General features: G+C 45.5%; 1 protein-coding gene across 7 annotated transcripts in view; it reads right to left on the bottom strand.

Annotated features, from left to right (window-relative positions):
• Window positions 1–349: 349 nt before the first annotated feature.
• The window catches only part of Epb41l5 (erythrocyte membrane protein band 4.1 like 5), a 110,869-nt gene continuing 93,387 nt past the window's right edge, over window positions 350–17,831 (bottom strand). For all 7 annotated transcript variants that reach the window (XM_050124454.1, XM_050124452.1, XM_050124450.1 and 4 more), the window contains 5 exons: window positions 12,202–12,286; window positions 10,142–10,216; window positions 6,105–6,146; window positions 5,426–5,553; window positions 350–4,822 (listed from right to left, as the gene is read on the bottom strand). In XM_050124454.1, the coding sequence (XP_049980411.1) occupies window positions 4,759–4,822; window positions 5,426–5,553; window positions 6,105–6,146; window positions 10,142–10,216; window positions 12,202–12,286 (394 nt within the window). In that variant the 3' untranslated portion in view covers window positions 350–4,758. The remainder of the gene's footprint in view (window positions 4,823–5,425; window positions 5,554–6,104; window positions 6,147–10,141; window positions 10,217–12,201; window positions 12,287–17,831) is intronic.

The following is a 17,831-nucleotide window of genomic DNA, read 5'->3' as shown; positions in this document are numbered from 1 at the left end:
GCTACCCACCTTGAGACAGGGTCTCTCACCTATCGCTGGGCATGCCAGGTGGGTGGGGCTGCGAGCCTCAGGAGATACTGCATGATGCTGGGATCACAGATGTGTGCCCATGGCTGGTTTTGTGGGCTCTGCCCATGCTTGGGAGGCACTGCCCACGGAGCCACCTCCCAGCCACCAGCGGGAGTCTGGGCTTTAGCAACATCTCCACTCCCAACCTCCCACACCCACACTGACACAAATCCCCAACACAGTACCAGTGCTCCGATTCACTCCATCTGGTTACTATTAACAGTGGCTCTGACTCAACGATCCAGCCAGGGCCATGCATGCTCAAAAATCAGCTCATAAAGCATGAATGTTCTCATTGTTTTATTTGAATGGGTCATGTCTACAGATCGTGTTCAGTGTACAGACTATTCACAGTTCAGGGTAGTGCTTCTAACACAAGCCATATACAATGGGGATTCTGAATATAGTGTACCTCATACAAAAATAAATTACAGTTTCAAAGCTACTGCAGAGTTTACCATGTAGAAAAGTAAACACAAAATAGTTGGTGAGAGTTCTCATAACCATCTACTGTATCCAGATGTGAAAACCAGGAGAGCAAAGGGCTCCATGAAAAGACACACTCACATACACACTCATACACTCTCACACACAGACTCTCACACACACACTCACATACATAGACTCACACACACACACAAAACACAGACTCTCTCAAACACACACACTCACATACATACAGACTCACAACACAGACTCCCTCACACACTCACATACATACACAGACACACACACACTCACACAGACTCTCTCACACACACTCCTCTGATAAGAAATCCTGAGAATTAGCGGGTATCACCCCCCACAATGCAATGAGAGGAAGGACTGCAGCCCTACCAGCAAGTCTCCAGCAAGAACTCTGAACCACAGCAGAACTCAGCTCAGGACAAGTTCCCCTAGCGCAAACCGAGCTCCCCCATCCTGGCAGCACAAGGATGTTTCCAGAAAGTCCATCCTGACTGCCCACAAACTCAGGTATTTTTTTTTTCAGTAAAAAGTACAAATGATCTATAAACATGCATTCTTTATTACACAGGTGTATCTGAGTTCAGTCAACTCCATGGCCAAGAGATGGATTAACAGGATCCCACCGAGACTCTCGCGGCTGAGACCTGGTCTCACCCTGCAGCTTCATGAACAAGCAGCAACTCCACTGCTCTCAGAGCCGGGGAGCAGCACTTGCGGCGGTTCCCAACCTTCCTAATGCTGTGACCCTTCCTGTTACAGTGACCCCAGCTACAAAATTATTTAGTTGCTACTTCATAACTGTAAGTTTGCTACTGTTATGAATCACAATGTCAGTATCTTATATGTAGGATATCGGATATGTGGCCCCCAAAGGGGTGGTGACCCACAGGTTGAGAAGCACTGGCTTGGAGCTTGGTTATAAACAAGCTTTAGTGGGCACAGCTATGCTCCCGGGCACTGGCCTTGGCGGTGCTGGGCAGCAGCAGCAGCACAGTGGTGAACTGTTTGTGGTCTCCAGCTCTGGATCTGGAGACGGCTCAGGGCAGAGTGAGACAAGGGCCTCAGGCATTGGTCTGCCTGCATGCAGCTCACAGAGATCCACCCGCCTCTGCCTGCAGCTCGCAGAGATCCACCCGCCTCTGCCTGCAGCTCGCAGAGATCCACCCGCCTCTGCCTGCTGAGTGCTGGGGTTATAGGCAGGTGCTGCCACTATCAGTCCAAGGTCCTGGTTCTGGTCCCTAGCAACTCAAAACCCAAACCCAACCAACCAAAACCTTGTCAGTACAACATACACTAGGTCTGGCGGTTCATGACTGAAATTCCTGTACTTGGAAAGTGAGACAGGAGAACTCCTGTGAGTTCAAGACCACCCTGGGCTACACACTGAGACTCTGTCTCAAAACAGCAGAACAAAGTAAAACAACAAATGAGGAAATGATACTTGCTAAATGAGAAGACAAGGATTTTGTTCCTTAAAACCCTTACTTAGAAAACAGCCAAGTTGCTGGGAGGTGGTGGAGCATCCCCTTAAGCCCAGCATTTGGGAGGCTGAGGCAGGCAGATCTCTGAGTTTCAGACTAGCCTGGTCTATGGAGGGGGTTCAGACAGCCAGAGCTACACAGAGAAACCCTGTCAACACACACACACACACACACACACACACACACACACACACACACACACACAAAACCCATAAAACAAAAAACACCCAAAGCATAAAACAAACAAAAAACTCCAAGTTTTTCACCAGTTGAGCGACTACACAATCTTGCAAACGACAGCAAGACTTCCTGGGACTCAGTTAAGAGAAGAGAGGTCCAAGTTTTAGCCAGAAATGGAGGAAGAGCAAGCAGTAGATCCTAGAAACAGCTCAGAGGTCTCATCCGCAGACACACCCAGGGCGCCTGAGCCTGTGCAAAGGAAGTGCCCACCGTCCGTCAGCAGGACACGGAAAGAATGTTTCCACAAGAATTTTTCTCAAAGCAATGTAAGACGCTAAGGAGTCTGCTCCTGGCTCTATCCAGCAGCCTCCTGAGGATCAGGAGAGACAGCCGGGAGTGCCGCCCGTGTAGAGAGGGCTGCTGGTCTCCAGATCATTTACATATTCACACGGACAGACAGACTCCTTTCCAGCGCTGAGGTGGAGTCTAGGACTGCTAACTGTAACTTCACATCTTACTGACCCCAGGCACTTTGTCTGGCTGCTCCCTGGGAACAGAAGGGCAGCTTCTGGGCACTAGCTCCAGTGTGACATAAAGACACAGCACTGGCAGATGCCCCTTCCTACCCAGCTGTCACCTCCGCCTCACTCTACCCATTCTTGACAGCTTCACATACTCCCACCTACCACTTCCAGGTGCCCCCGGGTCTGTCGTGATAGACCGCTGCACTTTCAGAGGGGCAGAACACCCTCTGACAAGTCTGACGTGTGTCTGATCTGTCAGGGCAAATGCATCACTCAAGCGTTAGTTCTAACTTAAGACTCGACACTAGGACAGAGGATTTCTTTTCACTGGAGATCCAAGTGATCCCTAACAAAGTCCCTAGTAATACTCTGAAGAATTCAGGTACCTGGAGACACAGATGTTATGGGGTACTATCAGCTACTCTGTCTTGAAAGGACAGTGCTCAATCCTACACAGGATGAGACACGTAGGACTTCTAAGCCATCATGCCTTAGCCATTGTGTGGTTAGCAGCACAGCAGACTATGTAGGCCGCTCAGGACCCAGCCCAGTGTCCTGGAGCAAGCCCCGGGTTCTAGGTCCCACACTGTGAGGAATGTCTTAATATTGTGGACTGGCAAAACACTGCCAGGGAAATGCACGAGCCGCCTACTGGCTAAGGGGAGCCAGCCAGCAAGAAGGGCAGTTCTGTCTCCTTTCGGAAAGGTGCTTTCTAACTGTCCAGCTCCTCTTGAAAGTGTAAGGCCGAATCCCCAAGCTTCCCAGTTAGACACTAGCATCTGCCTGAACACATAATACACAATGGGGAAGCCAGGGTAGTCCAGATCACAGCATCTGAACCACAGAGCTGGATGTTCTCTTAGCTGAGAAGAATGAGTGCTCAACCATACACACATCACATGACAGGCAGAAACCAGATAACATCGGTGCTTGGTGAGAGGGCAACACCAGTGGCTTCCCCAGTCCCCACGGCAGCTGAGGTCCTCATCTTCCAGCCCACACATGAGCTACTGTAGTGTCATTCCCTGTGCTGGCTCAGGTCCATACCCATACACTTTTCCACGGTGAGCACGTACCACTTCAACACCAGAACTTCTTTGGGTACAGAGAATATGGGATTCTAGAGAACTTTAAAGCGGATACAAAACCCTAATGTGGGCTGCCTTCATTCACTACACTGTGCACAGCTTCCTAGTGGAGTCTTCAAGAACCCGGTCCCTCTCGCCACCATTCTCCATCTCTGCCCGGTGTTTCCCTTTTCTTTTCACTCAGCTTACGCGGAAAGGAACCGGAGGCTGTGTCTAAACAGGTCCTGGTTTGGAGCGCTGCTGTGCTGACCTTCACAGCTGTAAGCCAATTAGGGTTGCATGGACAGCACAGGCCGCAGGTGGAGTACTCAGGTCTCTGACCAAACACCAAAGCTACAGACGGGAGTGATGTGGATCCTTCCTCTAGGAAAGGGGTCTGGGGAGCACAAGGCTGGAGACAATCACTCCGTAGTTCCTAAGAGCAGTAAGATGGTTACTGCTCAGGCCGCAGAGTGTGGCTGACATAAAGCCTCCATCTCTCAGCGTCCCTAGAGTCCTGCGACTGTGAGAGCTGGTCTGGGATCCACCTACAGTGTTTCCATCTCTTCCTAAGTTCCCACTTCAGGGACAGTGCAGGGAAACGCCACTCGTTTCTCCAGCAGGCTTTCGGGTCAGGTGTGCTCACCCTGACATCACTGGAACGGCAGTGAAAAGGCTCTGGGCAGCAAGCCTTGCCACAGGCTGCCATAAACAGTAGGGACCGCTAGGTGGAGCCAAGAGTTTGCCGGGAACTAATGAATTTAGATGATGGGGAATTGATTGGAAGAAGAGGAGGTTATCTTCAGTTATGTGGGGTAGACTTCCAGTCGGACGGAAAATGTAGCTTTCTTCATGGAGTTGAAGTCAAATCCAGGTAGAAGGTTTTCTCCAAGTAAAGGACTCACTGGGCTGGATCCAGGGCTGACAGGATAGTGTGGGGCATTCCAGATCCAGTGGGAGCAGCAGCCCTCAGAGCTCAGTGGTCAGCAAGCACTTCTGCTTCAAGACTGGGTCTTCAGCCAGAGGAGCCGAGCTGCATGGAAGGGACAGACATAGTGAAGGCTCCTGGCTCCCTGACTACGGGCTAAACTATATTTAACCCTTTCTTCACCGGCCAAGCTTATCATGGATAGTAAGAACAGTGCTGTGCTGAGCACAAGAGCAGCACATTTTGCTTTTGTCTGACCTTGGCTTAGCTTATCCTCTGCAGAGAGGGGACGTTCAGATAGCCTCCGGGACCCATGTTCACATGCCTATCTAGTAAAAGCTATGAGGGTTCTCACCTTGGGGACACCCTACCCCTACTTCATACTGCCCTGTGTCATATGTAGTAATGAGAGCAGGCCACAGTCGTAAGAGTAAAGAAGAAAGGATAAAGAACAACCTGGTTTTTAAAACAGAGATCTCAAGTCTACTAACATTTTCTTCACAAAGAAATCCCAGCAATTTTTTTTTTGAAAATTATCAACATGCAAGAAAAAATACTATGTTAAACAATATTCAAAGACCTATACACTTTCAATCAAATTCAATTAGGACCTTACAAAAACTAACATTGTTATTTTAAATATAATCAACATTTCTTATCATTTCTCTCCTATCAGAAAAAGCTGCAGATGAATAGTAATTTCCTTACCTGGTCACAGCATCTACCAAGAACGGTGCTGGGGGGGAGATGAGTGAGAATCCTTCTTTAGGACCACACCCTTCGGTCCCGGCCACAGACGGTCCACACCCTGTGAGCCTGTTGGAGACGGCAGCACTCTGTAGTAGGAGACGCTCGCGTCAGCACTGAGGCAACAGCACTCACTCCCCAGCATCTCCCATCAGCCTCGCTGACCGCTGACCAGGGAGCAAAGAGGAGGGCCTGATGCTCCTGGCTGTTTACCCACTGAGTCATCTTGCCAGCCCCCAAGCTGCTTATTTATTTTAATATGTGTACGAATGCTTTACTTGCATGCATGTCTGTGTACCACACATGTGCCTGGTGTCTGTGGAGTCAGATCCCCTGGAACTGGAGTTACAGATAGTTATGAGCTAGCTGCCATGTGGGTGCTGAGAACCAAACCTAGGCCCTCTGCAAAAAAAGTAAGTACTCTTAACCACTGAGTCATCTCTCCAGCCCCTTTCACCTCAGATTTTTATTTATCTGTCTGAATCATTTAGCATTTACAGAAAAGTTGAGCCACAAATCTGAAGCTATTAAATTAACAGAGCTTTGATAATGACCCCAATATTTGTAGGAAAAACAAGAATGTGAGATTCCTTTAAGCTTCTGAGACTGCAACCAAAAGAATTGAATAGTATGGACTTACTGGAATAATCCACCGGGGTGTGATCATGGATGACGAAGACACCTAAAACAAATTTCATAGCCACTTACTTTTAGGGAAGACTGACTTATTTCAGAATTACACTCACAATATTTTCTACTGTGAAATGCTCCACAGGGGATGCAGTTTCCATGGAGACTCCTGAGCTGACATAACTTTTAGGCCCCGGCTTAGGACTTTGAGAATCTCCATAACAGGGAAGATTATAAGTTAAGAACACTATTGCTATTGTTAATTCATTTATTACATTTTTTTTTAAAGACAGGGTTTCTTTGTGTAGTCTTAGTTGTCCTGGAACGGGCTCTGTAGACCAGGCTATCACTGAACTCAGAGATCTGCCTGCCTCTGCCTCCTGAGTGCTGGGATTAAAGGCGTGCACCACTACTACCTGGCTCATTTATTATTCTTAAAAATCTTTTAAATTATATTTATTTATTTGTGTGTGAGTGTACGTACACACACATACATACAGAATAGCAGCTGCCAGCAGACACTGGGGCATCAGAAGGATATATGGTCTCCACTCTTGCTGACTTCCAGGTACTGGAGTTAGGTTAGCACAGGAGCACCTGAACATGGCTCAAGTGTAAATGAGTGGAGGATTAAGACGGCGTTGTGGTGTGGGAAGTCCTTCTGTATACGTGTTGCTTTTATTGGTTAATGAATAAAGAAGCTGCTTTGGCCTGTGATAGGGCAGAATAGAACTAGGCAGGAAAACTAAACTGAATGCTGGCAGAAAGAAGGCAGAATCAGAGAGACACCATGTAGCTACCAGAGGAGAAAGACAGGAGCTGCCAGCCAGAACCTTGCCTGTAGGTGATGAGCCTCATGGTAAAATATAAAATAATGGAAATGGGTTGATTTAAGGTGTAAGAGCTAGCCAATAAGAAGCCAAAGCTAATAGGCCAAGCAGTGTTGTAATTAATATAGTTTCCAAGTGGTTATTTCAGGTCTGAGTGGCCGGGAAACAAACAAGTGGCCTTCCGCCAACAGCACTGGAGGCACAAGGTCCTGAGATCAGTAGCATCACTATCAAGACCCTAACAGTTCTAACCTATGCTTACCCAGGTCCAGAGATCTAGGTGCACAACTGTTCACCAAGGGGATGGTGATGTTTGCTGTGGGCTTAATCTGATTTTACTGACTTTGTAAGTGGAGACGGGAGTAGAATGATCAGGGTATACAAAGAGCAGCAGGGAGAGGATGACAATCCTTTAAGTTTGATTACGTCTGGGACGGCTGTGACTGCTCCACTTTGCATGTCAGTCACTCATACGCAAAGTGAGCCCATTGTTTGTTTGTTTTATATTATCAATATTTTAATTTTGGTTATATTTTCACACTGGTGCTTAAGACCATGCAGTGGCCAAATTTAATCACTATGTTTTTTAAACAAACAAACAAACAAACAAACCTGTTAAGGCCAGTTGAGGGTCTGGTCCTCAGAGGTCATGGGCTTTGGGAGGAGGAAGTGGCATTAAAATTGTATTTTAATAAACAAAGACTGCCTGAAGATCTGAGAGTAAAACAGTAAACTGATCTGTAAATTATGGAAAGACAGGAGGAGACTCTGGCTTCTTGAGATAGGTCAAGGGCCTTGCTAGACTGGCTTTGCTTAGAAGCATGGAGGCTATTTCTACTCTGTGTAGAATGTCCAATGGGGTGGACAAATTCAAACTGATGTCTAAACTACAGCACTTGAAGTGAGTATGGAAGAGAACCAGCTAAAGCAGGAAAACACTACCAGAGGTTCTTTACACAAGAGGAACCCTAAATAGTATCACAATACTGGGGGTGATAGCCAATTTAACTCATACAATTGAAACTCTGAGACAAACTCATTAGACAAAATTAGAGAGCCAGACAAGGGTGAGATAGCTCACGGCATAAAGGCACTCTCGCATGGGCCTGACCACCTGCGGTGGACACCTGGGACACACGTGATCTAAGGGAAGATTAACTCCAGCAAGTTGTTCTCTGACCTCACCTCACAGTGGTGCTGCATGTGCACCCACAGTACACGAACACACGATCCATAAACAAATGCCAGAAGTGTAAAAGTCAGACAATTCAGGCGTGGTGGAGACTCACACCTGTAATGGCAACACTAGGGAGGTGAAAGCAGGAACTTTCTAGTTCCCGGGTTACTCCTAGGTCAGTCTAGGCTACAGGGAGTGAACCCAGGGCAAACTCTGCATGGACTCTATCTTGATCCCTGGAAAGGCCCAAGAGCAGGAGCTGTAATCTAGACAAAACATTAAATAAGAACCAAGGCAAGCTTGAGAGTACTGCTGACCTAAGTCAGCATCTATTTTGGTCTGTTTAATTAATTTATTTATGTGTGTGTCCCAGTGACTTTTTGTATTCATGTGTGCAGAAGCCTGGAGTCTAGGAGGAAGTAGTAGATCCTCCTGCCTCTGTGTGGGCCACTCTGCCACACTACGGTTGTGGTTTTGGGTAGCTCACCTACCCACTAGACAAAGAACAAACATACTGTAAGTGTTGTCAATTATGCTCTTAGGAATTATATCTCTCTGGGCTTCAGGTTATTTTTTGGCATTAATTTTGGAGGCTATCTCTCGTCTCTTTCAAGATTTATTATAGTTCAAATCAGATTTGGGATTATTTCTTCTCTTTTGGTAACATCTTATTTATTGATATAAGCTGGTAGTCTGTATCACCAAATATCACATGGGAGCATGTTTAGAAATGCACATTTTGGGGTCTTTCCAAGATATACCTATATATAATTTGAAATTGAGATGAGGCCCAACAATGTGTTCAGTACACCTTCTGGCTAATTCTGACACACACACTCAAGTTTGTCCACTAATGATTTACACAACCAACAGAAAGTGCCATCTGTGCCTCCTGACTCCTGAGAGGCATCTGATCTCCACAAGCAGCTCTTGCTTACAGTAACTAGCACTGAAGTAGTTCTGTGTCTTTACACTTCAGTCCAGCTGAGGAAATGAACTTTGTGCCTTATCTGCTCATGGCAATGGTACTGAGGACGCTGCCTTCCAGGTTAGACAGGGCTGAGATTTTTCAATACTACTCATTAATTGTGACCCTACTTTTTTTGTAAATAAAATAAAATAAATAAACATGTCCTTATAGTTTTAACATATGTTTTAGACAGGCTTTTGCTATAGCCCTGGCTAGCCTGGAACTTGCTCTGTGCATCAGCTGGCTTTGGGTTTGCAGCAACTTTCCTCAATGCTGGGGCTGCAGGCATAAACCACCAAGCCCAGATTATTATCTTCACTCTTGAATTTTTTTAATTTTTATTTTATGTGTCTAAGTGCTTTGCCTATATGCATATGAGGGCATTACAAGTGTTCAGTGAATGCTGAGATCAGAAAAGGGCAATGGATCCTCGGGAACCTGAGTTAACTGGTGCTGTGAGCCACTCCATGGGTGCCAGGAACAGAACCCAGGTCCTCTGCAAGAAACAGTAAGAGCTCTAGACCACAGAGCTCCATGTCTTAACTCTGCAAGCTGGTGCAGGCCCCAAGTTTTCTTTCATGTTATTTAATGAGGCGTTGAATTATGAATGGGCTCATGGTGACATGTGCTTTCCACAGGCTGAAATGCAATTCAAAGCAGAACCTGAGGACAGCAAGGCAAAGCTAAAGAAGCAAATCCAAGCTCTTTGTGCTTGTGTGGGTGTGCACACACCCGCTGCACACGTGCGGGTCTTAGGTGCCAGTCTGTCTGTCCGAGGGTTTCCTGTGCTTCGCTGTGAACACCTGGCTACCAGGTCTGAGAGTTTCTGGAAATTCTATTTCTGCCTTGTTTCATGTGAACTACTGTGTCCAGCTTTATCTGAGTTTTGGGGATCCCAATTGAGGTTCTCATGATTGTGCAGCAAGTGTTTTACCCAGTGAGCCATTTTCTCAGTCCCATAACTCTTATTAAATGAAAAGTTTTACTAAATTATTAAACTAGAAAAGAAATGGAACCTAGCAGGAACATTTTCAAAACAAGTCTGCCTTGCTGTTTTGAGGCATATTTACCTGAGGTGTGACTGTGTGGTCCATCAAATTCTCAGTTAGAGAAAGAAGTAAGGCATCCAATTCATCTGTCGCATCCTGCAGAAGACATGGCAAGAATCCATGAACAATCTGGCATTGCACTGCACTTTCCCACAGTCTCTGAATTTCTTTTTTTTTTTTTAAATATTTTTATTTTTAAATATTTATTTATTTATTATGTATACAATATTCTGTCTGTGTGTATGCCTGCAGGCCAGAAGAGGGCACCAGACCTCATTCCAGATGGTTGTGAGCCACCATGTAGTTGCTGGGAATTGAACTCAGGACCTTTGGAAGAGCAGGCAGTGCTCTTAACCGCTGAGCCATCTCTCCAGCCCCAGTCTCTGAATTTCTAACAGTGACTTGGGCCCAGCTAGTGTGGACCTTCTAAGCAGAAAAGGACATTTAGAAATGAGCTACCAACGATTCCACTTTGAGGAGGAGAATCTATACTATAATCAGAACCAGGAAAAGAGTGCTCTGTAAATACTCACATAGCTACTCCATTTACACAGAAAAACCTGGAAGAGTTAAGCCAGAGACTGGTTTGTGGCCGGCTGACAGTTTTGGATAGGACAGTCATGGTGTCCCAGCTGAATTCTTCGACGATGAGAAGGGAAAGAACATTCGAGTGGTGGCGGTGCTCAATATGGAAGGGCAGAGAGCCAATGCCCATGCAGTAGAAGAATGTGATCATGAAGGAAGGTTAAGTGTTCCAATGGCAGGACTGGTTGGCAAGAGAGAGCTCAAGGGAAGCTATACTTTTGGTATGGTTTGGGGCATCTACTAAACAAACTGGTGTTTACCAAAGTGCTATTTGTTCAATTCTAGATGAAGCTATTGGCTATAATGGCACAATCTTTCATAAATGAAACAATTATTTTTTAAGTTGATAAAAAGTATAAATATATGTATTTGGTTTTGGTTTAATATTAAAAAAATCTTAACAGATATGGCCAAACTGGAAGGCTCAGCTCACTGTGGGTGGTGCCAACCCTGGCTTGTGGTCCTGGGTTCTGTAAGAAAGCCGTGAGGAGCAAGTCAGTAAGCAGCACTCCTCCATGGCTTCTGTGTCAGTTCCTGCCCCAACTGCCCTCAGTGATGGATTATGATGTGGAAATGTAAGCTAAATCCTCCCCAAGGTGCTTTTGATCATACTGTTTTATCACAGCAATATAAACCCAGACTAAAATAAGCCCTAACTGAAATATACTATACATAAATATTAACTATGTACTACCTTTGCATACTAGGATTAAGGGTGATTTATAGTTTTCCCTTTTGTGAAGTATCTGGTAAATTTCTACAACTAATATACGTTATGCAACAAAAATGGCGAAATTGCTTGTGTTAAATTAGAAAGTCTAGGTTTCTGTGAGTTCTGCACTGGTTAGGGTGTGGACATATAAGGGGGGAAACTGGAGTGAGCTGGTGGTCCTGTAATACAACCAGTGAGACACGCCTGCTGTTGGCCACATTTTATAATCAGTTCCTATTACTTGTCATCTGCTGTTTGAGACATTAGGAATACAGCAATGAACAGAACAGGTTACCCAGGAATGTTGGTGCACTGCTGTGATCCTAGCATGGGCAAAGGGAAGCAGAGGACTGAGCACCAAGGCCAACCTGGGCTACACAGCAAGGTTGTGATTCAACAAAACAAAACAGGACTCAGCCCACTCACACAGCTTGTTTTCCTAGGAAAATCATACAGTGAATTTCAGCAAAATCACAGGTGTGCTGGACAGCGTCTAACATGTCCACTTGGAGAGAACAGTGTCTTAGAGACGAAAAAAGTGAAAGCACGGCCAGCACCCAAGACTGTCTCAAAATAAAGCCCCCAGCAGCACAGACACTGGAGAGAAGCGTCTACTCTTCGGTAGTAGGCAGGCAGGGCAGCCCCAGGGTCTTCCCTAGGGAGAAGGCTCAGCTGCTCCTCCCACCTCAAGCCCCAAGGCCACTGAGAAATGGCCAGATGTCCCTGGTCACATGAGAGGTTAAACTCACTACTGTCTCTTGAAAATGAAAAGCAATCTTCTTACCTTGATTGCAGACCCACTGTCTGCAGCTGTGGCATGTGTCGGAGTGGGAGAGTCTCTGCACGAGGGCACATCCTCATTTACAGTGCTGGGAGGAAACAGAATTAGATCAGGGAGGATGTGTACACAGCTGGCACTGTTGGAGAATCCTTCGGGAGGGTTAATAAGGCCATGGAGAGGAGTAAGACAGGGCAGTTGGAGGAAAACCTTCAGATTTGTTATCCTAGTCAGAGTGATCTAAACAGCTCACTAGCTTGCTTCCTTCCCCAAACCACACTAAATGAGGAAACATTTGCCTTTAGTACACAAACACACACATAGCCAAGACAGAAGAGCAGAGTGAGGAACCAGGGGAACCATGCTGAGGGTACAGGCTGGAGAGCTGTAGCATAAGGGAGAAGCAACATCCAGGATGCTCCAGATACCGTAACAGACGAGAGGATGTGGAATATCTGTAATCTGCAGACCTAGCAGTGATGATATTTTGTTTAGCAAATATAGCTTGCCTGAAGATCAGAGCGCAGAGCTACTAGAGGCCAGGCAGTGGTGGCACACACCTTTAATCGGAACTCGGAAAAAAGAGGCAGACAGATCTCTGTTACTTCAAGGCCACCCTAGGCAACTTGAAATTGATCCAGTCTAAAAGAGAAACAGAGCTCACACAAAGGCGATCCCAACACGTGGGACGACAGGCCTTTGTCCCAGCACTAGGGAGGGGGAGTCGGGGGTGATATAAAGCAGGAGGAAGCAGGAGCTCAGTGCAGCCGGAGGACACAGTCTGAGGATGCAGGCTGAAGTGCACTCTGAGGACAGATCACCTTTTGGTCTGAGGCAGAGGTAAAGGGTCGTCCTAGTGGCTGGCTGCACTGCTTCTCTGATCTCTCAGTTTTCACCCACTGATATCTGACTCTGGGTTTTTATTAATAAGAACAATTAGGAATCATGCTACACCTGGCATATGACAGGGGTTATCTTCTGATGAGAGTAACAAGAATGCTCTAGACATGGCTTCAGTGCCAGCAGAGCAAAGGAAAGGCCACAGCTGACTATCTGTCAAGTCATCACCACATCCTCACTATCACTGCAAAGCGTGGAGTCATCAGCATCTGCCCTCACGTGCCCCATAGAGACCTCAACCACAAAATGCGAGACACAACCATCCATGAATGGAAGCAACTTCTGTTATACTCACAGTCTGGGGTAAACAGAGACAAAGAAATAAATATAAGAAATAAGAGTTACTCTATCACCATGCACAAAACTCAAGTCCAAGTGGATTAAAGACCTCAATATCAGTCCAAACACACTGAACCTGATTGAAGAGAAAGTGGGAAATACTCTACAACACGTGGGCACAGGAGACCACTTCCTACGTATAACCCCAGCAGCACAGACACTAAGGGCCTCATTGAATAAATGGGTCCCGAGCATGTGAGGCAACACCACCACCAAGCCGGGCCCTGCAGTCGTCTACGTTCTGCAAACCATCCTAACACATGGCCAACCAGAAAGACTTTTTGAGAGCATTTTCCTCTATTAAAATTTTTTTTTATTATTGCCAGGCAGTGGTGGCACATGTCTTTAATCCCAGCACTTGGGAGGAAAAGACAGGCAGATCTCTGTGAGTTCAAGGCCAGCCTGGTCTACAAGAGTTAGTTCCAGGACATCCAGAGCTGTCACACAGAGAAACCCTGTCTTGAAAAACAAAGAAACAAAACAAAACAAAAAACAAAACCCAGAAACATTTTATTATATTAGTTTACATTTTTAACCTATGTATCTGTATAGGCACTGTGGTGCCAAGGTGCAGGTGCGTGTGTGGAGGACAGAGGATAATTCGTGGGAGTCAGTTCTCTCCTTCTACCACACGGGCCCAGAGATTAAACTCATGTTGTCAGGCTTGGCAACAAGCGCCTCTGCCCACTGAGTCATCTCCCTGGCCCCTAAAGATTTAATAATTTTTATTTTATGTGTATTAGTATTTTGCCTGTATATATGTACAAACATCATATATGTGCTTGATGCTCACCCAGGCCAGAAGAGAGTGCTGGGTCTCTTGAAAGTACAGTTTTTGGTTCTGGTCATATGACATCTCTGTCAAATCACTACTGAGTTCTACACTAGGGCAGCAGGCATCAGAGGCTGCAGCTCACAAAGGAGTCTCCAAATGTCACTTTGAACAGGCTCCAGCTATCATATAATCACACAGCAAGCACAACCAAGAAAGCTTAAAAGAGAGAAGACTCTGCTGCCGAGAATTACATCATCAAGATCAAAATTCACCAGAGTGTGGCTCATCCACAAGGAAGACTGGAGCAGACGCTTCCCCAGAAAGCACAGACAACTGCACTTACTGGGCAAAGGGTGCAACTGGGTCAAATCTAGAGAAAGCAAGAACTACAGGAGATTAGGACACCTACAACAGGCAGAGGAAGGGCTATCTGGATGATTTACAGCTAGAAAGTAGGATATTTATTTATTTATTTATTTATTTATTTATTTATTTATTTATTTATTATGTATACAATAGTCTGTCTGTGTGTATGCCTGCAGGCCAGAAGAGGGCACCAGATCCCATTACAAACGGTTGTGAGCTACCATGTGGTTGCTGGGAATTGAACTCAGACCTAGGCAATGCTCTTAATCTCTGAGCCATCTCTCCAGCCCTGAAAGTAGGACTTTTTAACAAAAAATCTGCCACAGGATTTCAACAGCAGATTTAGTAAGGTTCACAGAAGACTCAGTGAGCTTAAAGAGATCTTAAGGAGCTGTTGGCCAGGACTACCTCGCCAGAGGCTAGGAGAGATCCTCATCTGGCCTTACAGAGGTCCTTTTCTACATGAACTTTCTCAGTTTTGATGACAAAGGGCTCAGCCCAGCTTACAAGCATTTGACATCTCTGCGAAGGAACACACTCTTGCCCCTGCTGAGATGGAGAGATCCCATGACCTCCAACAGCAGCCACCAGCCCCCCTGCTAACCCTTGGGAGAGAATAGGCTTGTGTTTTTCCTCAGACTGCCATGACGCCAATAAGAGTTCTGGTAAGAGATGTGCACCTGACCATGGATCAGCCTGCTTCCATCACAGAGAATAACCCAGGATGGGTAATGTATATACTTCCCATTCTTGCTCTCGTTGCCCCCCCCCCCCAAGATGATTTATTTAGGGAAGAAGTTATAGCCTTTGACTATTCATTTTTTGAAAAGGTTTAGCATAATATAAAAAGGCTATTTGATCCCTCCTGGATGTTCACATATGCATTAACTAACAGGGTGGTATTGTTAATCCTTATTCTCTTTAAATATCTCCTGTAGCAGATCCAACATCAGCAGACAGCAACTAAGGTGACTCTTCAGGTGTTACTGGCTCTTAGGCATTCTTTTTGTAGTCCTCTGCAGGAGGTTATGAATGCCAGGTTATCTGTAATTCAAAAAGCTACTGCCTAGTTCCCCCACCCTGGCAGGTCTCCAGGAATGAATGCTCTTTGAGGGCTGGCAGTCAATGACAGGTAAGAGCTTGTTCAGCAGGTCAACCTAAGACAGGCACAGTCCAGTTGCTGAGCCCTCCTCAGGTGGGGTCAACAAGGCCTGAGCAAAGAACTCTGGCTCCCACTGAACACCCATGTAACAAATAAAAGGGTGGAGATGTAGGAAGTTAAGGCCTACCGGGCTGAGAGGGGCCAACCTGGAGCTCTCAGAGGTCCTGATCGTGCCTAGCCAATGAGGGGCAACTACAGGATGTCAATGGATTAGAGCGCCTGGGAGCTGGGAGATTATACACAAGTTTTTCCCCATTGTTAAATAAATGACTCTACTCTATGCCTTCTACCTGCCTCCCGATGTTTGAGACATTAACAGTGTGCCTTCTCACCCCCTCCCCCCAGGAAGACATTAGGGTCCAGCAACACCCCTACCTCCATAGCCCCGCTCAGCCATTTCTCCTAGCTCATCTCTATTTCTCTCCACCAATCACTGACAGGCAAAACTTTCTACCAGGGAACTCAGAGGTACCACAGAGGGCAACAGCAAACAAAGAATGGATCACCTACCCAAAGACAAGACCAGATATCAAAACTATGAACATCACAATCATAATTCAGATGCCGAGACCTCAATGCAAAACAAACATGAATAGCCAAGACAATAAGCCTCCCCCAAAACCTAGTGACTTTACTAAGTACCCCCTGAAAAATGCAATATAGCTGAAGCACAGACAAGGACTTCATAATAGCAAGTATGACTATGTTCAAGGAACTTAAAGAAAATGTGAATAAATCTATTAAGTCCATGAAAACACAAAGAAACAGAGTAACAAAATGAAGAAAACAGTTCAAGACATGAAAGTAGAAATAGAATCACTAAAGAAAAATCAAACTGAAAAAATTTGGAAATGAAAAATTTAGGATGGCAAACAAAAACTTCAGAGACAAGCCTTACTAACGAAGTATGAGACATGGAAAGGAGAATCTCAGGTGTTGAAGGCAAGGTAGAAGAAATGGATAACTTAATAAAAGAAAAAGTTAAAAGCAAAAACAAAATCCAGGCACAAATCAAGGAAAACTGGGACAGTATGAAAATCTACAAATAAGAGGGATAGTGGGGGGGGGGAGAGTGGGGAGAAGGGGAAGTGGGGAGGAGAAGAAACCCAGGTCCAAGTCACAGTGAAAATCATAGAAGAAAATGTCCCCAACCTAAAGAAGAAAGTGCCTATCAAGGTATATGAGACATAAAGAACACCAAATAAACAAGCCCAGGAAGGAAATCCCAATGGTACAAAATTGCCAGGATATTAAACACATAGAACAAAAAAAGTATATGAAAAGCTGCAGGGAAAAAGACCAAGTAACATATAAAGGTGGACCCATTAGAATAACACCTGACTTCTCAATGGAGAATCTGAAAGCCAGAGGACCTAGATGAACATTCTACTGAAAGACCCCCATGCCCATGTACTATCTTAAACTTTGCTGAAATTCAGCTGGGCACCTCAGCTCAGCCGATGCTAAAACTGGATATCTATGGATTGCAGACTCACTGACTAGGTTAAGAAGAGGGAATCCTCCACCCCCCAAGGCAGTCTATCTAAACTGTCAAACTTGCTGCAGAGTGCTCTATCTAGCTTTGTGGTTTTTCGGGGCTACTCCACCCCCTCCAAGACATCCTATCTAAATTGTCAACCTGCTACAGGGTGTTTTATCTGGCTTTATGGTTGTTGTTTTTTTTTTTTTTTTTTTTTTGGCGAAATTCAGGAATAGACACGGGGCCGTCCCCAAGGTGAGCTAAGCCCACCAATTTGAGAACCAATGAAATGCTGTTGCTAGACAAGCCTCTTATGTAACTCCTAAATCCTTATAAATACATGACGTGCCATCAGCCTGGCATGCTCAGTAACTTAATTGTAACTTAGTTGCTGCAGCATCCACAGGCGCCTGTGTATATTTAATAAACTGCCTCGTGCTTTTGCATCCAGTGGATTGGTTCTGGTTCTTGGGTGGAGGACTCTTCCACAGACACCTCTCTCAGAGAGTCTCTCACTACAAACTCTAAGAGACCACACATGCCAGTTCAGACTATTATAACCAGCAAAACTATCAATCGCAAGTGACTGGGAAAGAAAAACATTCCACAATAAA

The sequence above is a fragment of the Alexandromys fortis genome, unplaced genomic scaffold (genome assembly GCF_014885135.2).
Source record: "Alexandromys fortis isolate MF-2015 unplaced genomic scaffold, M_Fortis_MF-2015_v1.1 scaffold_232, whole genome shotgun sequence".
In the NCBI taxonomy this organism is placed as follows: Eukaryota; Metazoa; Chordata; class Mammalia; order Rodentia; family Cricetidae; genus Alexandromys; species Alexandromys fortis.
This window is presented reverse-complemented; position numbering and strand designations above follow the sequence as displayed.